The sequence below is a fragment of the Dryobates pubescens genome, chromosome 38 (genome assembly GCF_014839835.1).
Source record: "Dryobates pubescens isolate bDryPub1 chromosome 38, bDryPub1.pri, whole genome shotgun sequence".
In the NCBI taxonomy this organism is placed as follows: Eukaryota; Metazoa; Chordata; class Aves; order Piciformes; family Picidae; genus Dryobates; species Dryobates pubescens.
The window spans coordinates 2,027,095-2,050,045 of NC_071649.1; the positions used below are offsets into that span (position 1 = coordinate 2,027,095).

The window sequence follows — 22,951 nt, forward strand, 5'->3', positions numbered from 1 at the left end:
GCACAAAACTTTGGAAAGTACCAAGCATCACAACCAATGCAATTGGAATATGCTGTTTGGTCTGCACAGGTTTGGCTTTAAGAATTGCTTAAAAGAAATTATTGGTCTTCAACCTCTGAAAACAGTTGTCAGTTGACTTGGATCCTTCAGAGTGTTTTAGACAACTTTTATGTGTATTTTTTTTCCTCTCAAAATTAAGCTGATGATAATTTTGGAATAGAATCAACTAGGCTGGAAGAGACCTCTGTGATCATCAAGTCCAACCTAGCACCCAACACCATCTCATCAACTAAACCATGGCACCAAGCACTCCATCCACTCTCTTCCTAAACACCTCCAGTGATGGTGACTCCACCACCTCCCCGGGCAGCTCATTCCAATGGCCAATAACTCTTTGTGAAGAATTTCTTCCTAACATCCAGCCCAAACTTTTCCTGGCACAGCTTGAGACTCTGTCCTCTTGTTCTGGTGCTGCTTGCCTGGAAGACGAGACCAACCCCCCACCTGGCTACAGCCTCCCTTCAGGGAGTTGGAGAGAGCAAGAAGGTCTCCCCTGAGCCTCCTCTTCTCCAGGCTAAGCAACCCCAGCTCCCTCAGCCTCTCCTCACAGGGCTGTGCTCCAGACCCCTCCCCAGCTTTGTTGCCCTTCTCTGGACACCTTCCAGCACCTCAACATCTTTCCTACACTGAGGAGCCCAGAACTGGACACAGGACCTGTTCCCTTCAGTTTGCACTCAAAACTCTCCTAAACACTCAATCTTTTGCAACCAATTTTTTTTTTTTGACTTATCATGAGTACTTTTACAGATAAATCTTTGTCAGCTTCTTAGGGTAGATACCTGACTGACCACAGCAGAGTGCAAGCCAGCCTAGTCCTGAGCTGTAGTTTTCATCTAGTTGGATACTCAACAAATTGCTTTCTTTCCCTGGCCCTTGACAGGGATATAGTGTTGAGCAGAATGTAGTGTTTTTCTCTTTGTGTACAGGAGGGTGTTGGTAATTAGTGCTGGTGGTGTAGGCTCTGTGTAAGTGCCATGTGCCATTTGTTATGCAGCCTTTTTGCTGTAGGGTCACACAGCCCTTCTCTAAACTTCACCAGCCACAGAGTGGCAGCTGCTTTCCTGACAGAAATCAGAAAGGAAGGCAAAACCCACAGCCTTCAAGTGGGGAAACTGGCCAAGCTGCCTTCAGGCCTTTGTTCAGCAATAGGTTTCACAGTGGTTTGGTAAGATATAAGCCAAGGCTCCCTGCTGTAGCATCTGGAGCTATAGTTGTCTCTGCTCATAAAGAACTCCCCAGCACTGATGGAAATGACTGTGTGGAAACACTTCCCTTTTTGCCTCTCAAATGGTCATGCAGACAGACTCCTGCCCAGAGCTCAGCTGAGTACATCTAACATGTAAAAACTTCTTTGATTGCTTGCTCGTGTGCATGTCTGTCTGCTGTGCCTGGTAAGAAGCTGCAGGTCAAAGGTGATCTATTGCTAACCAGCACATCTATTTCAGTGTGGTGCAGGGTTCACCAAGCCCTACAGATGTATACTTTTATCTGTTGAAGCTTACTCTTATCCCTCTTAACAACCAGCAGAACTTGATTCTGTTTGGTCAACATTGATTCCATGACTCTAAAAGCTATTTCATTATTGTGAACCTCTGCCTGTTCCTTGGCAAATGGCTTTCTTGTTTATAGTTGAGCAGCACCCTCAATCCTTGGTTTTGTCTTAAGTCAGATGAAGTACCAATGCTCCTAATTTTCTTTCTTCAAGATCATTGCAGTATTGTTGATTCAGATTAGCACCAAAATATGTTATATAGACTGTCCTGGAGGTCATTATTTGCTTATTGAATTAGCAATTGGTCTCTTTGCTTCCCTGTGGAATAAATGAAGGGATGCAAATTCTTGACAGTAGTGGTGGGAGCACTCAACACAGTGGGATGCTGTGTGTGGAGGGACTGGGACAAGTCCTTGTTGCACCCACTGCCTCCCGCCCGCCCAAACTCTTGAATGTCAAATAACCACTTAACCAGCCCCTGGTGTGGTAGTTAAGCTGTTGGGTTTTGTTTTTTCCAGGGCCAGACAATAGGGCCAGGAGCATGATTTTGTTAAAATGACTCAACCTGAGTCTTTGACACCTGGAGTGGCAGCTGAGGAGAGCTGCTTTCAGAAATGTGTAGAAGTTAGGGGGAGAAAAAGGAATCTGGGTAGGCTCTACAACATCAGTGTCTGCTAAAAGTGCTTATGGCATCCAAATACCAATCTTCTTTAAGCCCACTTTGATGTTTTCCAAACAGCTTAATGTCAGACCGAGGCAGAAGTCTGCAGGATGTGGACCGGTGCCTTGTGTTGTTGTTAACCATTCTTGGAGCAGCTGGGTTTTTCTCCCTAAACAGAAGCATGTTTGTGCCTATGTCCTAAGCAAGCAAGCCTTGAAAAGCTTCTAAATGAGCTTGAATCAAAAAGTGTTTGCTACTGTTCCTGCTTGAGACTGACCACTTCTTTCTGGCTGGCGACCCTAAGAACAAGGCAGTGCTAAAATCCTGGTGCAGGGGGCTTGCTTGAGCTGCTGAGACTTGAGAGGTGTCACAACTAATTGACTAATAATTGTTTTACTCTTTTTACAGGTTCCTTTTCTGTCTCCTCTGGAAGGTCATATATATCTGAAGTTAAAATGTCAAGTAGACTCTTCTGTGGAGGAGAAAGGGTTCTTGGTAAGGCATTCACTTTAGAGTCCTTCCTTGGAAGCTACAGGTCCTATTAAAATGCAGTCACTGCTTCAACTTCATGCATCTCTGCAGTGATTTGTGAAGCTTAAAGGGATGCCATCCAGAGGGACCTGGACAGGCTGGAGAGGTGGGCACAAGCCAACCTCATGAGGCTCAGCAAGACCAAGGGCAGGGTCCTGCATCTGGGTCGAGGCAACCCCAGGCACAAATCCAGGCTGGGCAGGGACTGGCTGGAAAGCAGTCCTGAGGAGAGAGACTTGGGGGTGCTGATGGATGAGAAGCTCAACATGAGCTCTCAGTGTGCTCTTGCAGCCTGGAAAGCCAATCAGATCCTGGGCTGCATCAAGAGAAGTGTGGCCAGCAGGGCAAGGGAGGTGATTCTCCCCCTCTACTCAGCTCTGCTGAGACCCCACCTGCAGTACTGCCTCCAGTTCTGGAGCCCCTATTGCAAGAGGGATCTGGAGGTGCTGGAAGGTGTCCAGAGAAGGGCCACGAGGATGATGAGAGGGCTGGAGCACCTCTCCTATGAGGACAGACTGAGGGAGTTGGGGCTGTTGAGTCTGGAGAGGAGAAGGCTCCGAGGTGTCCTAATTGTGGCCTTCCAGTATCTGCAGGGGGCCTACAAGAAGGCTGGGGAGGGACTTCTCAGGATCTCAGGCAGTGATAGGACTAGGGGGAATGGAATGAAGCTGGAGGTGGGGAGATTCAGGCTGGAGGTGGGGAGGAAGTTCTTCCCCATGAGAGTGGTGAAGCCCTGGAATGGGTTGTCCAGGGAGGTGGCTGAGGCCCCATCCCTGGAGGTGTTTAAGCCCAGGCTGGATGAGGCTGTGGCCAGCCTGATCTAGTGTGGGGTGTCCCTGCCTGTGGCAGGGAGGTTGGAACTAGATGATCCTTGTGGTCCCTTCCAACCCTGACTGATACTATGATACTATTAAAATGGCTTGGGTTTAGTTTGGGATGATTTTAACTTCTGATTTTCCCCCCCCCCCATCTGAACCAGATCTCCAATGCCTACATTAAAGCTACCTTTTAGGAGCTTGTTTTTCTTCTAAAGGCTGTTCACTTGTTACCCTGGACTTCAGAGTAATATCTGCCCAAAATACTTACAGGACATAGAATCATAGAATCAATAAGGTTGGAAAAGATCTCAAGAGATCATCAAGTCCAACCTATCACCCAACACCTCCTGACAACTAAGCCATGGCTCCAAGTGCCACATCCAATCCTTTCTTGAACACCTCCAGGGATGATGCCTCCACCACCTCCCTTGGAGTTACTTTCTTTTGCTTAATATGTCCAAATCCTCCCTAGCAAAAGATTCTCTCCCTACCTCCCACTGTGTTCATAGACTTGCAAGGAAGGAAAAGTGTTTTGGGCATCCTCTTAAGCAGTACCCTTTCTAAAACTTGGCCCTAGACAATAGCTGAAGCTTGGGCTGGGAATAGATGGAGCTGCTGAGATTATGTCCAGCAGATGTCAGTAAATGTGCTCTGAAAACACTGCAGCAAAACATGAACATTTGCTGCTGGTTTGGTGTTTCCAGCAATCACAAGTTCTTTAGACTCTCCAAGCAGTTCTTGCTGTCTGCTTCCTTTTTACTTAGCTGAACAGATTTCCTTAGCTGCAGACACTTCATGTGCTTATGGTATTTGCTCTCCCATGTTTCTGTGCATTAAGGAAGTCCTTGCTTGCTTCCATTACTCATTATGTGAAACTAGAAAAGTAGTGTAGAGAGAGATTAATTCTTTTTTCAGGGTTTGGTTGCTTCCTGCACCCCTGAAGACTGTAACTGTGACCTGTGAAGAGTGCAAAACACCAGCACACAGAAATTAACTGGAAGAGTCTGTACCAGTTCAAGAGGGAGCAGGACTAGAAGTCAGGTTCTACGCTTCCCACTCCAGTACTGAGGAAATGGGGCTTGAAATTGGCATAATCCTCCAGCCAGTAAAATCACTGCCAACAAAAACCATTTAAAAATCAATTTCTAATTTCTCTTAAAAACTGGCTGGGCTTCTGAGTGTAGCCCTGTGGAACAGCCAAACATTTTGCCATCCTAATTTGCAAGTCAAAGGTGCCTTGAATTCTAAACATAATAAATGAGGTCCTGCTGATGCGTGTTGTGTGGAGCATTCTTCATGTATCTGCTCCAAGTAATCCTCCATCTTCTTGAAAGAGTGGGAATGCCTCTCAATTTGGAGCAGGTGGAAGGCTGCAAGCTTGAGAAGGATAAGTTGAGCCCATTTTCTGTGCTCTTTGGACAGTAAAAATACTGTGCTAAGAAAAATATCCTGGCAGAAACTTCTTTCCTTCTCTTGAGTTTGCTTCTTGTACTTGCAGAAGCCTCCTGGTACAAAAACAGAGCACAGACCAAGCTCACAGTGTAATCATAGCGTCAACCAGGTTGGAAAAGACCTCAGAGATCAAGTCCAACCTATCACCCAACACCTCAGGACAACTAAACCATGGCTTTAAGTGCCACATCCAGTCCTTTCTGAACATCTCCAGGGATGGTGACTCCACCACCTCCCTGGGCAGCACATTCCAGTGGCCAATTAACTCTTTCTGGGAAGAACTTTCTCTTCCCCTCCAGCCTAAACTTCCCCTGGCATAGCTTGAGACTGTGTCCTCTTGTTCTGGTGCTGGTTGCCTGGGAGAAGAAACCAACCCCCACCTGGCTACAACCTCCCTTCAGGTAGTTGTAGAGAGCAAGAAGGTCTCCCCTGAGCCTCCTCTTCTCCAGGCTAAGCAACCCTCAGCCTCTCCTCCCAGGGCTGTGCTCCAGACCCCTCCCCAGCCTCGCTGCCCTTCTCTGGACACAATGTTGCTCCTCTTTTTCAATGACCATTGGTTTTGTTTCTTTTCTAGACCATGTTTGAGGATGTCAGTGGATTTGGAGCGTGGCACAGGCGCTGGTGTGTGCTGTCTGGGAATTGTGTCTCTTACTGGACGTACCCAGATGATGAGAAACGAAAGGTAAAGCTCAAGTCTAACCTTCTGTGCTAGCCTACATAGCTAAGTGTTCCTCTTTAATGACAGTAACATGGCTTATAAACAGGTGACTGTATTCAAAGCATTTGATTTAAGCTGAAAAATGTCCTTGGGGAATGGAGGGGACTGTCCCTACTTGAGTCAAGCTGAGAAGCCCAATCTTAGAAACAGCACTTTATCCATTGGGAAAGGGGAAAAGTAGAGGAAGATCCACATGTAATTTCCCCTTCAGTTGTAGGGCTTTCCATTATGCTTGGCAGAGGACTAATTACTTAAATTGATCAGAGTTGTGCAGCTTAATAGGCAGACTCTATCTTAAGTTTTAGATACATAATGACTCCAGTACTTAATAAGGTGAAGAATTAGTGGGACATCCTTGTGTACTGCAGAAGCACACCAGCAGTTGTGGGCTACCTTATTTGCAGTCACTGTTTTCTTGCAGCTCCACATGATAGCTGAAACTGATGCTCTTGAAATATTTCTCATGGAAACTTAACTTATTGCCTGGCCAATGAGACAGATGGGAGGTTCATCTGCCTCTGAGGTTGTACCTTCTTGTCTCCTCAGGCTGTTCTTGCAGTGGGTGCTGAAATATTTCCAGGTCTTTCTGAAGACTGCTTTCAGGAAGGGTTTTTTTGTCTGACTCAGTTAATCAATTTGCCATTAAACACTTGCTTGTTTGTTGGCAGAACACTTTCTTTCCCAAACTCTGTGACAAACTCCAGTCCTTTTGGGCCTTCTATGCCCATTCAGATGCCCAAGTTGAGTTTCTTCCCTGCTAACAGTGGGAGACCGTATGCTGATGGCTGACTTTGCCAGAACATATCAATGTACTTTCTTTCCCTGCTAGGAGTAGGGGGGGAGTGGGGGAAACTCTGCCTACTGTAATGGAAGCTAGGCAAACAATTGAGTGAAGCCACAAGGAGGTTCTTGTTCTGCTCTTATCTGCAAGAAAAAAGCTTTGGTTTGGTTTGCAGATTCTGTTCTTCAAAATCTGGAGTAGTTTCACTATCAGCCTGAGAAAGGGTCACCTACATCCTCTTGATTCACAGATTCTAACAGGCTAGAAAGGACCTTCAAAGGTCATCTTGTCCAGCATCCCTGCAGTGAGCAGGGAGTTTCCAACTAGATCAGGTTGCCCAGGGCCACATCAAGTCTTGATCCACTACCATCTATAGTCACTTAAATGCCTTCTTTTAATCCTGTGCTATCATGCAGGGATAGAGGGTGCTCAGAAACACCAGTGTAGGGTGACAGTTGCTTTAAGTTGTAGACTCTGTGTGTGTGGGGGGGGTTAATTTCCCATGACTGTACATACATCGGCAACAGGCAGCCTGGTTTTTAATGTTCTTTGAACTGGAGCTATTCTTCTGTTTTCCTGTACTTTAGCTTATTTTAACTGTGTGGAATAGTCAACATGCCAAATAAATAGCAAACTCTTCACAAGCTGCTCTTAGCTTGGAGATGTTTCCCTGCTGAGGTATTACATAGGTGTGAAGAATCAGAGCCAAGGTCAGTAACTAACTTTAGGCAGCTGAGCTGCTTCTGTCTACAGTCAGCAGAAAGAAGTGCCTTGAAATTTGAGATGCTGTTGGCCATAGAGGGAGCCAAAGCAGCTTTGCTGGGCACTTAGGTGCTGCCTTAGTTGCATGTTTGAAGTTGGATCCACCTGTTTACAGGCTTTGAAGGATTCAAGCATCCCTGAAGTGCTTATTTTCTGCAGGCTTTGACAGTGTTTAGCAGTTTACCTTTTATTAGGAAATCCTTTTGAATTTGTGACTTCAAACTAGAGCTTTGGCTCCCAAGTTCAGGATGACTTCTTGCTCATTACAAACCAACCAAGCTAGAGCTTTGGCTCCCAAGTTCAGGATGACATCTTGCTCATTACAAACCAACCAAGCTAGAGCTTTGGCTCCCAAGTTCAGGATGACATCTTGCTCATTACAAACCAACCAAGCTAGAGCTTTGACTCCCAAGTTCAGGATGACATCTTGCTCATTACAAACCAACCAAGCTAGAGCTTTGGCTCCCAAGTTCAGGATGACTTCTTGCTCATTACAAACCAACCAAGCTAGAGCTTTGACTCCCAAGTTCAGGATGACATCTTGCTCATTACAAACCAACCAAGCTAGAGCTTTGGCTCCCAAGTTCAGGATGACATCTTGCTCATTACAAACCAACCAAGCTGGAGCTTTGACTCTCAAATCCAGGACAACTTCTCCTTCATTACAAACCAACAAAACTAGAGCTTTGACTCCCAAGTTCAGGACAGCTTCTCCTTCATTACAGACCAAGTTAAAGCTTTGTTGGTTTGTAATAAGAAATTAAAGCTTTAGCTGTAATGAATAAGAGTTAAAACTTTAGTGTGGTTGGTTTGTATTGAATAGAGAAAAAGGGGATATACCTTTCTGGAGCCAAAGCCTGGACTTTTGTGTTGTACACAGCTGAGCAAGGCATGTTCCATCATCTGGCTTCAGCTATGGCTCTTAAATACAACAAGCAGAATGTCTTACTTTGTATGGGGGAACTGATTTGAGCAGAGGGGTCACTTAGTAAGGCCAAACTTGCCAAAGCATGTGTTGTCCTGAGCTGCTCCTGGCTGCAGTGCTCCTGACTGCCCTGCCTGCCCTTTCAGCATCCTCTGGGCCGCCTCAACCTGGCCAACTGCACCAATCACCGCATCGAACCTGCCAACAGGGAGTTCTGTGCCCGGCCCAACACCTTTGAGCTGATAACCGTGAGGCCTCAGAGGGAGGACGACAGAGAGACCCTTGTCAGCCAATGCAGAGACACTCTCTGTGTCACAAAGTGAGTGGGTAAAGCCACGAAGGCTGGGGGGAGCTTATGGGATGTCTGGGTAGGGGTGTGCTGTTTCAGGTGATAGTTTCAATAACGTAGGATCTTCATGACTTCAATGTGCCAAAGCAAAGCTGATAGAAATGCTAACACAAGCGCTGTGAGAAGAGGCTGAGGGAGCTGGGAGTGTTTAGCCTGGAGAAGAGGAGGCTCAGGGGAGACCTTCTTGCTCTCTCCAGCTACCTGAAGGGAGGTTGTAGCCAGCTGGGGCTTGGTCTCTGCCAGGCAGCCAGCAGCAGAACAAGAGGACACAGTCTCAGGCTGTGCAGGGGGAAGTTTAGGCTTGATCTTAGAAAGAAGTTCTTCCCAGAAAGAGAGATTGCCCCTAGGAATGTGCTGCCCAGGGAGGTGGTGGGGTTGATGCCCCTGGAGGTGTTTAGGAGAAGCCTGGATGAGGCACTTGGTGCCATGGTCTGGTTGATTAGATGGTGTTGGGTGAGAGGTTGGACTTGATGATCTTGGAGATCTCTTCCAACCTGGCTGATTCTGTGACTTTGGGATGATGCTTGAAGCACTTGGTTCCCTTTTAGGTCTATTTTCTCTTGCTGTCCCACTTCAGCCTTGTGGGGACAAAGAACCTGCCTCTTCCAGCCATGGAAGTGCCAGGAGGCTTGGTAGCAGGATTGTGGAATACTTGGCTTCGTTGTTTTTTTCCCCCTTGCTATTTGGGCTTCCCTGGATGATCAGCCTGGCAGTTTTGAGAATAGCTAAGTAAAGGCAGAGAGAGCTAACCCTGGCTGCTTTGCTTTCTAGGAACTGGCTGTCTGCTGACACCAAGGACGAGCGTAACCTTTGGATGCAGAAGCTCAACCAAGTCCTCGTGGACCTTCGTATGTGGCAGCCTGATGCCTGCTACAAACCCATTGGCAAGCCTTAAGCTCTGCAAGGGAAACACAAAGGAAACCTGTATGCAACACCCCCCCATGAACTACACCCCCAAAAAACCCCCACAAAAACCTCGGTGGAAACTGGGGGAAGTCCTCTTGGTCACTTATGCTTTAAATTTGAGAGAGTATTTAACAGTCTATAGGATTATTTTATGCAGTATTTTCTCTTTTCCTTTCACTTCCAGAATTTTAACCTTTTTTTTAATTATTATTATTATTATTATTATTTTCCAGCTTCTGAGTATGGTAGGAAGCAGTCAGCTGTTCCTAAACATGCTGAGTATTTATGTAACTCCTCCTTTTGGAAGCCCTTTTTCAGCTGAGTGCATTTCTCCTTCAACTACTCCATTATTGACAGGAAATCATCACACTTCAGGGCAGGAAGTTAGGGGGTTGGGGGCAAGTCTGGTGGTAAAAGCAAAGCTTTCTAGAGAGCTCAGAGGCACCAGCTTTACTCCAGGAGGCTTTTGTAATGATCAGGCATAGAAGCTGATACTCTGCAGTGTGCAGTGTAGGTATTCCTTGCTTGCATGGTGTCCTCGTGGTCAGAACAGAGGGACACTGCACAACACTTCAGCTGCTGTTGTTTCTGCTGTCAGTCCTTGTAGGAGCTGGTAGGGCTAAGTGCATGGCATGTGAGCTGTGTGGGATTATGGATGCAGGATGTTGCACTCTGATAGAATTGAAAGGTCTTGAAGAGGTTGTGTTAGGACTCCTATATTAAAAGGGGAAAAAAAGGGCACCAACCAGGGAGAAAACTTAGTTGTAGAGTTGTGTGTGTGTCAGTATTTCCTGGGAGAGGGCAGAACTCTCCATGTGAGAATCAGGAATAGGTTAAAAAGTGAGGGCTGGGTTTTTAATAAAAGAACACTAGAAAGCTGCTCTCTGCTGGCTGGAAGTCTGAGTCTTGCTCCCCCTCAGGCCCATCCATAAAGGCCAGATTAAAACCCAAACCAACCATTCAGACCCATTGTTCAAAGGGCAAAACTTGGCAGTGCAAACTTGCATGTTTCACAGCTGTTCCCCTGCTGTCTCCTTCCAGCACTGCTGCACTGGCAACAGTGGAATGCTTCAACCTGCTGTTACCCAGTCACACTTGAAACACTAAATTCTGTTGTTGGCTTTATGCTGCTGTCATCCTGCCACTTTTGCACTTGCTTGGACATCTGCTTTTCCCCTCCTTTGTGTGTTTGGGTTTTTTTCCTGCTACCTTCAAATATTTCTAAACTATGTATGGAGATTTTATTTTATGCAGTTAAAAGTCAAGAATAAAAAACACTTTATGGAGCTAAAAAAATGAAGCAGGATGTCATCTGTGCCTCTGAGGTACTGGTTTGCAGGCTGAAGAGGAAAAGCTGGGCTCCACACAGTGTTTGGGAAAGGGTTCTCTGCAGAGTGACTATGCCAAAACACCTCTTGGTTTGGGAAGGTAAGGGGCAGCTAGCACCAGTTTTTCAGGAAGGCTGCAGAGGGACTTTTCATCAGGGGGTCTAGCAGTAGGACAAGGAGGTTTGAAGCTGAAGGAGAGCAGGGTTAGACTGGAGCTGAGGAAGAAATTCTTTGGTATGGGAGTGGTGAGACTCTGCTGCCCAGGGAGGCTGTGGCTGCTTCTTCCCTGAGGGTGTTGGAGGCCAGGCTGCATGAGGCCTTGAGCAGCTGAGTCTAGCTGAGAGGTGTCCCTGCCCTTGATGGGGAGGTTGGAGTAGAGGCTGAGGGAGCTGGGGTTGCTTAGCCTGGAGAAGAGGAGGCTCAGGGGAGACCTCCTTCCTCTCTACAACTACCGGAAGGGAGGTTGTAGCCAGGTGGGGGTTGGTCTCTTCTCCCAGGCAGCCAGCACCAGAACAAGAGGACACAGTCTCAAGCTGCACCAGGGGAGGTTTAGGCTGGAGGTGAGGAGAAAGTTCTTCCCAGAGAGAGAGATTGGCCATTGGAATGTGCTGCCCAGGGAGGTGGTGGAGTCCCCATCTCTGGAGGTGTTCAAGAGGGGTTTGGATGTGGCACTTTGAGCCATGGTTTAGTTGTCAGGAGGTGTTGGGTGACAGCTTGGACTTGATGATCTCTGAGGTCTTTTCCAGCCTTACTCATTCTATGATCTCCAAGGTCCCTTCCAGCCTAAGCCATCCTGTGGTTCTAGTGGGAGGCCAGGTTGCCCAAGGGCAGTCACTATGACCTGCTTGGAACATAAATGTAGAAGGTGCTGGAGACAAGCAGCTGATCACCAAGAAGAGGAGAGAGAGTTCGTCTCTTGTGATAGAGCAGCAGAGTGGTGATACAACACAGGCAGTGGAAGAGCAAACTTCATCTGTGGATTCCCCTCTTAACTTCCAAGTGGATGTTAACACAAGTCATGAAGTGTAAAATGGTGAAAGGAGTCCATGAAAAGGGTGTTGAATGGAACTGGATCCAAGGGAGTGATCTCTTCTGATTGGGCTGATTGGACTTGATCCACTCTAGAAACTCATCTGTGCTGCTTGGTTGCCCAGGCTGAAGAACTGCCAAGTGCAGCAGGTGAGGGAAAACTGCCCTGGGGGGCTGAGTTCTAGGCACCAGCTGTGGGTGCTGGTGACTCCCTTGCAGCCAGCAGAGTGGTGTGGTGCTAGCTGAGCACCAAGCCTGCCTTTCTAGCTGCGCTGGCTTGCTGCTGTGGCTTCCTCCTGCGTTCCTCTGCTCCTCTCAGGGTGGGCTGTGCCACGTTCTCCCAGTATGGTGGCAAACACTTCTTTTTCTCCCCCATGTTTGTATCAGATCCTTTTCACAGTATCACCACCACCAAGGTTGGAAGAGACCTCAAAGATCATCGAGTCCAACCTGTCACCACAGACCTCATGACTAGACCATGGCACCAACAGTATCACAGTAGAGGTCTGCCTGCAGGAACTCAAATGGTTTCAGGTAGCTGTAGATGCTCTGTGCCTCAAACATAGTTTTTGATTGTCCAGTTTCAAACAAAGCTTCAAGAGGCTGCCCAGGGAGGTGGTAGAAGCCACATCCCTAGAGGAATTTTAAGGCCAGGATGTGGCTGTGAGCAAGCTGCTGTAGTGTGAGGTGTCCCTGCCCATGGCAGGGGGGTTGGAGCTGGGTGCTCCTTGAGGTCCCTTCCAACCCTGGCAATTCTATGATCCGTGCTTATCACAACCATTTGTGCACAACCAAAACCCCTTCCCATTTGCAGTGACATCATCCCTCTCATCTCCACCCCAAAAAGAGACTTGGATAGCCCATTCCTCCTAGAAATCTCTGCTTTGAGGCTGCTTCATGGAGCTCTCCTCAGCTTTCCAAGAGAAACTTTTTTCCTTGTCCATTTCTCTCTTCCCCATGCATTTGTCACCTTCAGCAGGACACAGACTCGGGGAGCAGACCAGGATCCCTAGTTCATTCCTGCTTGAGAATAAGCTTTTCTCAGAAGCATTTCATTAAATAGAGGGCACTTCTTATTTTTAGCATGGTGCTGGGGAGTGATTGATAGTTGGTGGTGCAGAGCCTTGGCTGGGGTTTTGCCTGCTTTGAAACTACTAAAGAGGCAGAGTGGTTGTAAAAGCTGACAGCTTAACGGGCCCCAGATTCATCATCCTTGGCTGCTGCTCCAGTTACAAACCAAGCTGAGCAGCCTCACTCTGGGCTGCAGAGCTCCCTGAGCCACAAGGATCACAGAAACATTCAGGGTGGAACAGACCCTCAGGCTCATCGAGTCCAACCCAGAACCCTACCCTACAAGGGTCACCCCTAAACCATAGCCCCAAGCACCACATCCAAACCAGCTTTAAGCACCTCCAGGCTTGGTGACTCAACCAAGGATGTGCATTTGGGTTGATGTTCCCTCAAGCCAGCACCAAACCCATGCCATGAAGCCCCCCTAGAGACCCTCAGAGCAAGCATAAAACAAATGGATGTGGGGATGCTGGTAGATAGTAGGCGGAACATGAGCCAGCAGTGTGCCCAGGCAGCCAGGAGGGCCAATGGCATCCTGGCCTGCATCAGGAACAGTGTGGCCAGCAGGACCAGGGAGGTGATTCTGCCCCTGTACACTGCACTGGTTAGGCCACACCTTGGCTCCTGTGTCCAGTTCTGGGCCCCTCAGTTTAGGAAAGATGTTGAGATGCTGGAAGGTGTCCAGAGAAGGGCAACAAAGCTGGGGAGGGGTCTGGAGCACAGCCCTGTGAGGAGAGGCTGAGGGAGCTGGGGTTGCTTAGCCTGCAGAAGAGGAGGCTCAGGGAAGACCACCTTGCTCTCTACAGCTACCTGAAGGGAGGTTGTAGCCAGGTGGGGGTTGGTCTCTTCTCCCAGGCAAGCAGCATCAGAACAAGAGGACACAGTCTCAAGCTGTGCCAGGGGCGGTTTAGGCTGGAGGTTAGGAAGAAATTCTTCCCAGCAAGAGAGATTGGCCACTGGAATGTGCTGCCCAGGGAGGTGGTGGAGTCACCACCCCTGGAGGTGTTTAACAAGAGCCTGGTTGAGGCACTTGGAGCCATGGTCTGGCTGATTGGATAGGGCTGGGTGCTAGGTTGGACTGGATGAGCTTGGAGGTCTCTTCCAACCTGGTGGAGTCTCTGATTTGCACTGAGAGCTTTGGTTTCTTTCAGGTTGTCTTTGAGAAGGTGCTGTTAGAATTCTGTTAAAACAACCAGAAAGAGCTTTTTCTGTTGTTCAGACACCCAAGATGCTCACTAATAAGGAAGTCTATAAATGGCAAAGGCTTTGCTCTGGGCCATGAAGCTTATTTTAGCTAAGGAAATTTCAATTTTACTGCCTTTTAAACTCCTAATTGGTGTTATTAAATCCCAACCTCAAAGAAAATGCAATCATTTGCAGTGAGAATTTGGCTTCTGAACACACACACACACCCCTCACACACCCTGCCTGTTCCCTCTACCCCTCCTTTATTTGCTACATCTCTGTGTTGTGCTGTAGAGGGAGTTATCTGCTCCTCTGTAATTATTGTCTGTGCTGTGCTTGGTCTGTAGTAAACCCACCTGTCTGCACCCAATTCTGGTCCTGTGGTGTTTTTAGTAGAGAGAGGAAGCCTGAGGAGCTAACAGGCAGGTAGAAGGTGTTCTACCTGGCATCATGCTGCTTGGTGGGCAGAACTGGCACAGCAACCCACCTTGAACACCGTGTCCAGCCCTGGTGTCTCCAGCATAAGAAGGACACAGAGCTGTTGGAGTGAGTCCAGAGGAGGCCACAAAGATGATCCAAGGGCTGGAGCAGCTCTGCTGTGAGAATAGGCTGAGGGAGCTGGGGGTGTGCAGCCTGGAGAAGAGAAGACTCCAGGGGGGCCTCAGAGCTGCCTTCCAGTACCTGAAGGGATCTTACAGGAAGGCTGCAGAGGGACTTTTCATCAGGGTGTCTGGAGACAGGACAAGGGGGAATGGTTTGAAGCTGAGAGAGCAGGGTTAGACTGGAGCTTGGGAAGGAGCTCTTCAGTATGAAGGTGGTGAGACTGGAACAGGCTGCCCAGGGAGGCTGTGGCTGCCTTCTCCCTGGGGGTGTTGAAGGCCAGGCTGGATGAGGACTTGAACGGCTGAGTCTGGTTGAGAAGGTGACGCTGTCCATGGTAGGGAGGTTGGAGCAGATGACCTCTGAGGTCCCTTCCAGCCTGAGACTTCCTGTGGTTCTGATGCTAACCACCCTTCCTCAGGCATGTGTCTGTGGAGCTGCAGCAGTTTCTGGGGAGGCTGGGTGTTTTGGTAACATCCAAAGGCCTTGCCTGAATTTGGGTCTTATTAGCAAGTCTAATTCAATTAAGGAATGTATTCCCTTTTGGCTTCCTTAAGTAGGTGAGCTGAATATTTACTCAAACCTTAGCACTGCTCTCAAAGGAATTTCTGTCTTAATAAAAGATTGCTCTAAAGAAAGGAGGAGGCTCTAGGATAGCAGTAACTAAACAGCAGCAGCCAAGGCAGCCTCTGCCTGCCCAAAACCCTGAGCAGATGCACCTGCCACAGCCTTCTCCTTTAGGCTGGCTTGTGGGTGACACAGCCTTGTGCAGGGGAAGTGCTCAGGACAGAGAGCAGAGCACATCCAGCACAGCAAATCATGTTGGGATGTCTCCTTTCATGAAAGCAAAGGAGTTACCTGGAGTTGGTCACTTAAGTGCTTCCTTTGCCTGCCCAGCAGGGAGCTTCTTCCAAACCCTGCTGACTTGTCCAGTAGCTGAGGCAAAAGCTGCACAGAGACCTTGGACATCCTGAAACTGTGATCTCAACTCAGGGAGGAGTCCAGCACAGAGCCACAAAGGTGATGAAGGCAGTGGAACATCTCCCTGCTGAGGGAGCTGGGGCTTGGAGCAGAGGAGCCTGAGGGGTGCCCTCATTCGTGCTGATAAAGATGTGCAGGGCAGAGTCAGGAGGACAGAGCCAGGCTCTGCTCAGGAATGTCTAGGGACAGGACAAGGGGCAGTGGGTGCAAGCTGGAGCCCAGGAGGTGCCACAGGAACATAAGGAGAAACTTTTTCCCTGTGAGGGTGCCAGAGCCCTGGAGCAGGCTGCCCAGAGAGGTTGTGGAGTCTCCTTCTGTGGAGACTTTCTAAACCCACCTGGATGTGTTCCTGTGTGACCTGCCCTGGGTGATCCTGCTCTGGCAGGGACAGGGGTTGGACTGGATGAGCTTTTGTGCTCCCTTCCCACCCCTAATGTTCTGTGATTCTGTGATAACTGAGTTTGGGCTGCTTTGGAGGGGGTCTGGTCCTGTCATGCCAATGCTTCCTGCATCCCAGGCTGTTTGTGCCTGTAATGAATGCCCTTTCATGCTGCCTGACCCCTTCCTCCCCAGTAAGGCTGAGAGCAGGGCAGAGCTGTGCCTGCTGGCTGTATTTTGCTGAGAGGATTGGTTCTGGTGGTGAAGAAACCACCAGCAGCTCTCAGCTCCAGGCTGTGTGTGGAGCAGAGCAGGTAAAAGCTGCCCAGTGTCTCCAGTGATTCCCTGGGTCATGCCTGTAAAGGATGCAGGGCTGGGTACATTGTGTTTGCTAAGAAGCAAAGCTGCATGGAAGCCTGAAAAGTCCTGCTCCAAACACCTGAAGGGTTGTCAAAGTTCCTGCCTTGCTCACAGGGGAGGGGAAAGAGACCCTGTGCTCAGCCAGCCTGCACTGATGCTGCCAGGCACAGGCAGAACTGCAGCTCCTTGCTATTCCTGGCACAGCTTAATAAGCAAATAGCAGCTAAATAATGTATTGACAGTCAGGGCAATTATGTACACACCATTTACAGCAACATAATGAGCCTGGGCTTCCCCCCACCTCCCTTCTGGGAGCAGATGAGCTGCTGAAACGTTCCAGATGGGAAGCCCTGGAATTATGTTCTGTAGGGAAGGGGGGGGATAAGTGAAATAAACACATGAGGTAGGGCTTGGAGTTTGATATGTAGGGAAAAAGAAGCTTTATGGATTTGTAACCCAGTACAAGGCAGGGGCTAGCTGGCAAGCATCCTCTGGAGCTTGATTTTTGCAGCTCCACAGGAAAGGCAAAGCCTCATTGTGCAGGGGGGGGAGAGACAGACACTGAGGGGAATGCTGCTGGGCTGTGTCCACTGCTGCTGGCTTTGGCAGCCTGCCCTGGCCCTTTGCTTCTGGGCCTGCCTCTTGGTTTGTGGGGTGCCCTGGGAAGCAGCCCTGTGGAAGTCAGTGGCCACCTTGGTCTTTGAAGATGGCTTTGATCTGCTCGTTGAAGGGATTCTCCTTTCCCAGGACTTGAGGCCATTCCTGCAGCACCTTCTGCCAGGTGATGCTCGTTCCAAGGGCAGCAGCCACCTGCAAACAGCACAGATACTGTCACTGTCTTGTGCCCACAGCATGGAGTTACTGCAGAGAATGCTTAGAGCTGGAAAGGACCCTTCAGGCAGGACGTGGAGCAGGTCCAGAGAAGGGCCACGAAGATCATCAGGGGGCTGGAGCCACCTCTGCTGCTGAGGCAGGCTGAGGGAGCTGGGGGTGTTCAGCCTGGAGAAGAGTCCAGGGAGACCTAATAGCAGCCTGCCAGTACCTGAAGGGGGCTGCAGGAAGGCTGCAGAGGGACTGTTTGCAAAGGCCTGTAGGGACAGGATGAGAGGCAATGGCTTCCAACTAGAGCAGAGCAGATTGAGATTGGATGTTAGGAACAAGTTCTGCACCAGAGGGTGGTGGAATGCTGGAGTAGGTTACTCAGGGAGGTGGTTGAGGCTCCATCCTTGGAGATATACAAGGTCAGGTTATATGAGGCCTTGATCAACCTGCTCTAGATGGGGGATTTCACTGCTCAATGCCTCTGGGGGACCCTTCCAACCCAGCCCACTCTATGTTCCTGTCCAAGTCCCCTGCAGTGAGCTGGGACATCCCCATAGGTCAGGTTGCTCAGAGCCCCATACATCCTGACCTGGGATGTTTCCAGGGATAGGGCTTCTACCAGCTCCCTGGGCTGGTGGTGATGCTAATCTCCAATCACTTCCTGATGCCTGGTCCAGCAACTTCTGTTTAAAAGTCCTAAACTCTGGGTTGGGTCTTCCCCACCCCCAAACCATTTGGAAAGCCTTTCAAAAGCACCACTTAGGTACAGCACAGAAAACTTCTGTCAGTCCAAAGGAACTCCTGCTCCTAAATGCCTCTGATACATTTATTAAACATTCCCTCTTCTATCCTGTGGGGAAACCATGGGTGTTGAGGAAAATGAGGCCAAACTGCATCTAGGTTCACAACCAGGCAGCTCTGATGCTCTAAGTTTGCTCCTGCTGCTGGTTGTCCCCAGAGGGTTCTCCTTTTTGCTTCATGAGAGCTGCAGAGAGGGTAAAATGCTTTTTCTCCTCAGCAGCAGAACCACTCCAGGCTTTGCCTTGGAGGTTGTGCACCAAAGAGAAGCTGCCTCTGCAGCTTGCCAGGGTGAGGATCATCCAGGGCAGCAGGAGGGGGAAGGGAGAGCAGCCTGCTGCTGCTTTTCCTCCTCTAACCCAGCTTGCACACCCTGCTAATGCATTTGGGTTTTTGTTCTAACTTCTGGCTTCCTGTGGTAACTTTGCTTTCAACCCCAAAACTCCCTCTGGCATGAGGCTTACAGAAGCCTCACAAAACCTTGTCATTCTTAAGGGCCAAGGTATGTTTGTGGATCCAAGCTATTTGAGGGCTGTTCTTTTGGAGCTGGGCACCAGACTGAAGCCTTTGGGGAGCTTTTATGGACTTCTTTTTAAATGCTTTTGAAAGCAGCTGGAATACAGAACACAGGATTAACCAGAGATCATCAAGTCCAACCTATCACCCAACACCATCTTTCAACTCAACCATGGCACCAAGTGCCTCAGCCAGGCTCTTCCTGACCACCTCCAGGGATGGTGACTCCACCACCTCCCTGGGCAGCACATCCCAATGGCCAGTCTCTCTTGCTGGGAAGAATTTCTTCCTCACCTTCAGCCTGAACCTCCCCTGGCACAGCTTGAGACTGTGATGAGCTACAAGACAGAAACTTTCTGTGATGGATTCACAGCTTCATAGAATGGGTTGGGTTGGAAGGGACCTTAAGGATCATCCCGTTCCAACCCCCCTGCCACCTCCCACCTGCCCAGGCTGCTCCCTTGAACACTCCCAGGGATGAAGGCATCTCTATTCAGAGCTCATGTGCAGACAGACACATTTATGGGGTGGAAGCTCTCAGACTCTGGTAGCCAGGTGGGGGTTGGTCTCTTCTCCCAGACAACCAGCACCAGAACAAGAGGACACAGTCACAAGCTGTGCCAGGGGAGGTTTAGGCTGGAGGTGAGGAAGAAATTCTTCCCAGCAAGAGAGGTTGGCCATTGGAATGTGCTGCCCAGGGAGGTGGTGGAGTCACAGTCCCTGGAGGTGTTCAAGAGGGGATTGGATGTGGCACTTGGAGCCATGGTTTAGTTGGTCATGAGGTGCTGGGTGATAGGTTGAACTTGATGATCTCTGAGGTCTTTCCCAACCTTATTGATTCTATGATTTTAGCAGGTCCTGCCCAGCTGTTTCCTCCTCCTGCACTCAGCTGCTGTGCTCCTCAGCATAGTGTAAGTACCCAGCTCATCTGATATGCATCACTGCAGCTTTTCCTCTGCTTTCTGGTTTTTTTTTTCCCCCTGGCTGGAATGTGCTTTGCTGTGACTTAAGGGAAACAAAAAGAGAGAGCAGCTAATCATGCTCAAGCTGTGCTTTCCTGCCTGCCCAGAATCGTTAAGAACCTTCCAGGCGTCTCAGGTTCAAGTCTGCGATGCTCAGGGCTTTCACATCCTCCTTGGTAACTTCCCAGAGCAACAAAAGAAGCCATTTCTGCAGGCTCCTGTGAAATGCACGACCCTGTCAGGCAAAGGAAGCCATCAGCAGTTCTAGGGAGAAGGGAATGTCCTTGAAACCATCTGGCAGGCACAGGGATTTGCAGTGAAATTCTGTAGTGAGGAAGAGATGCTGGAGAAAATGAACCACAAACAATTTCCTGGGCTCCTTCTGGAGGAGAGGGGAAGTCAGGCTGCTTCTGAGGACAACTGAGCCAGGCTTTGGGGAGTGCTGTCTCAAAACCAGCCCCAGAGGGACCTTAGGAGAGCTGAGTGAGGCACTTTGCTCTTACTGCAACTCAATTTTACAGGCCTGGGCAACCTGTGCCAGTCTCTCACCACCCTCATGGGGAATAACTTCTTCCTAACATCCAATCTGAATCTACCCATTTCTAGTTTTGCTGCATCCCCCCCAGTCCTATCACTCCCTGACACCCTCAAAAGTCCCTCCCCAGCTTTCTTGGAGCCCCCTTCAGATCCTGCAAGGCCACAAGAAGGTCTCCTTGGAGCCTTCTCTTCTCCAGACTGAACAGCCCCAGCTCCCTCAGTCTGTCCTCATAGCAGAGCAGCTCCTTGCCTAAAGCCACCACAGCTGCCCAGAGGGGATGGTGTGAATTTCCTCCACTATGGCCTGAGCTCAGGGCTTTAGAAATCAACCTCCTGAAGCCCAGCTGCAGGTTTGCCAAGGGAGAGCAATGTGGTTGTGTCACCCACGAGGGGTTGGTTTGCTTTGCTTTCTGTTTTGCACCTTGGTAAGGTGCAGCAAATATCTTTCCTCTCCCTCCCTCCTTCCCCCCTCAAGAAATCTGCTAGGGGGGCAGATGGTTCTGGGCCTGGCTAAACAAATGAGCACTTGGTGCTTAGCTCTTCTTTCAAGGGGTTTTAAAAGGTGAAATGCTACCTAAAGGCAGTGGGAGAGCTTTTTGCTGCCTGAGTGTCCTACCCTGGCCTTTTCCCAGGGCATGAAGCGTCAGAACAGCTGTGATGGGGCAGAGGCAATGTTGCCTTTTTGCTCTTACTTTCTGCTTCTCCTTGTGGTAAGTATGCAAGCCCTGGGGAGGTCCAGTTCCCTCCTACATCTCTCCTTCATGGCTGGGCAGCTGGGCTGTTGGTTATCCATAACCTGCAGCAGCACAGGCTGGGAGGTGAACTGCTGGAGAGCAGCCCTGGGGAGAGGGACCTGGGAGTGCTGCTGGACAAGTTCTGCATGGGACAGCAATGTGCCCTGGGGGCCAAGAAGGCCAATGGGGTCCTGGGGGGCATTGAGAAGTGTGGGGCCAGCAGATCCAGGGATGTTCTTCTCCCCCTCTACTCTGCCCTGCTGAGAACTCATCTCAAATACTGTGTTCAGTTTAGGGCTTCCCAGGGCAGGAGGGACAGGGATCTGCTGGAGAGAATCCAAGGGAGGGCTACAAGGATGCTGAAGGGATCTGCAGCACTGCCTGGGGAGGAGAGCCTGAGAGCCCTGGGGCTGGTTACTCTGGAGAAGACTGAGAGGGGATCTGATCACTGTCTATCAATAGCTGAGGGCTGGGGGTCAGGAGGGAGGGGACAGGCTCTGCTCAGTTGCTCCCTGGGACAGGACAAGGGGCACTGGATATAAACTCCAGCACAGGAGGTTCCACCTCAACGTGAGGAGGAACTTCTTCACTGGGAGGGTTACAGAGCCCTGGAGCAGGCTGCCCAGAGAGGTTGTGGAGTCTCCTTCTCTGAAGCCTTTGCAGCCCTGTCTGGATGTGTTCCTGTGTGACCTGTGCTGGATTCTCTGGTCCTGCTCTGGCAGGGGGGTTGGGCTGGAAGAGCTCTTTGGGTCCCTTCCAACCCCTGACATCCTGTGAGCCTGTGCTGCATGCTGGCAGCTGCTCCTGCCATGCTCATAGCAGCACATCATTACATTTTATTACCTTTTCTTTTCACTATTGGAGGGCAGGTAAGTGGCAGGTGAAAGGCAGAGGCTGCCATCAGACAGCAGCTTATCCTGCCCACTGCTCTATTGTGCTGACTGGGGATGGTGCCACAGAGAGGCTGTCCTGCTCTGAGCTACAACAGAGCTCATTCTGTCCAGTGGCCTGAGTTGTCAGCTTGTTCTCTTCTAAGTGCTGGCACTTCCTGCACTGAACAGCATTTTGGTCATGGTGTCTGAGGTTTAGAGCCAGCACCAAGGACTGGGATGCAGAAGGGCTCTTGCCTATACTTGCTCCTAAGGAGACTGCTAAATTTTGGGGTGGTGTGAAGTGACCAGTGGCACCTGCATGGAGCAGCAGGCAGGACAGGTGCTCCTAAGCTACCCAACAAGGGATTCCACTCCATGTAGGTCATATTCACTATAAAGCTCAGGGACCACAAAGGCCAAGCTCTCTTTTTGCCCATGCCAGATGTCCAAGCAGGATTCTGTCTGCTCTGCCTTCAGCCCTGCTCTGTGTGCTCCTGAACCCAGTTCCAGAACCTAGCTCCTGCTTCTGGTTCCCACCTGCTGGATTCTGTCTGCTCTGCCTTCAGCCCTGCTCTATGTGCTCCTGAACCCAGTTCCAGAACCCAACTCCTGCATCTGTCCCAGCTGCTGGATTCTGTCTGCTCTGCCTTCAGCCCTGCTCTGTGTGCTCCTGAACCCAGTTCCAGAACCCAGCTCCTGCTTCTGGTTCCCATCTGCTGGATTCTGTCTGCTCTGCCTTCAGCCCTGCTCTGTGTGCTCCTGAACCCAGCTCCTGCATCTGGTTCCCACCTGCTGAGTCCAGCCTGGGGCTTCACCAGTGCCTGCCCACAGCATCAGTGGTGGCATTGCTGTGGCTGCCCCCAGGGAGCTGGGATTGTACATGTTGGTGTGGATTTCATTTTACTGCTGTTCTTTTCATTAAAGCTCTGCTAGTTTTCCATCCCAGGAGTCTTCCTCCCTCCTTCCCTCTCTCTTCTGCTGGAAGGAAAAGAGGTTAGTGGTGTCTGTCTCTCATTTAGCAGCCAGCCCAGCCCTAAGCCTTGCCAGAGGGCCACTGTGGTTCTTGTGTTCTAAACTCCAAAGGCAAGAGGCAAAACTTTCCTTGTGCTTTCCTTGGGGTGAATATTTGTCTAGCACTGTGAGATCTTCAGAGAGCAACTTCAGTAGGAGTGCCCAGGCTGGCTCTTCTCTGTGGCATTCCTTTGCCAAGCTGTGCTTGAGGCTTGGTTGGGGGAGAGCTGCAATGATTGAAGTAGGAGCCCCCACTGCTTTGATGAGCTGCACAACCTCCACCCTGCCCCAGTGAGCAGCTGTGTGTGCTAT

The 22,951-nt window shown here is 49.8% G+C and overlaps 2 protein-coding genes across 2 annotated transcripts in view; one reads left to right on the forward strand and one right to left on the reverse strand.

Moving 5' to 3' along the window:
• The window catches only part of ANLN (anillin, actin binding protein), a 29,469-nt gene extending 19,836 nt beyond the window's left edge, over positions 1 to 9,633 (forward strand). Inside the window, exons 22-25 of the mRNA XM_054177090.1 lie at positions 2,622 to 2,708; positions 5,589 to 5,696; positions 8,347 to 8,519; positions 9,321 to 9,633. Coding sequence (XP_054033065.1) covers positions 2,622 to 2,708; positions 5,589 to 5,696; positions 8,347 to 8,519; positions 9,321 to 9,444 — 492 coding nt within the window. The 3' untranslated portion in view covers positions 9,445 to 9,633. The remainder of the gene's footprint in view (positions 1 to 2,621; positions 2,709 to 5,588; positions 5,697 to 8,346; positions 8,520 to 9,320) is intronic.
• Positions 9,634 to 16,826: 7,193 nt separating this feature from the next.
• Positions 16,827 to 22,951, reverse strand: part of AOAH (acyloxyacyl hydrolase) — a 76,344-nt gene continuing 70,219 nt past the window's right edge. Inside the window, exon 23 of the mRNA XM_054177091.1 lies at positions 16,827 to 17,197. Within this exon, the coding sequence (XP_054033066.1) occupies positions 17,069 to 17,197 (129 nt within the window). The 3' untranslated portion in view covers positions 16,827 to 17,068. The remainder of the gene's footprint in view (positions 17,198 to 22,951) is intronic.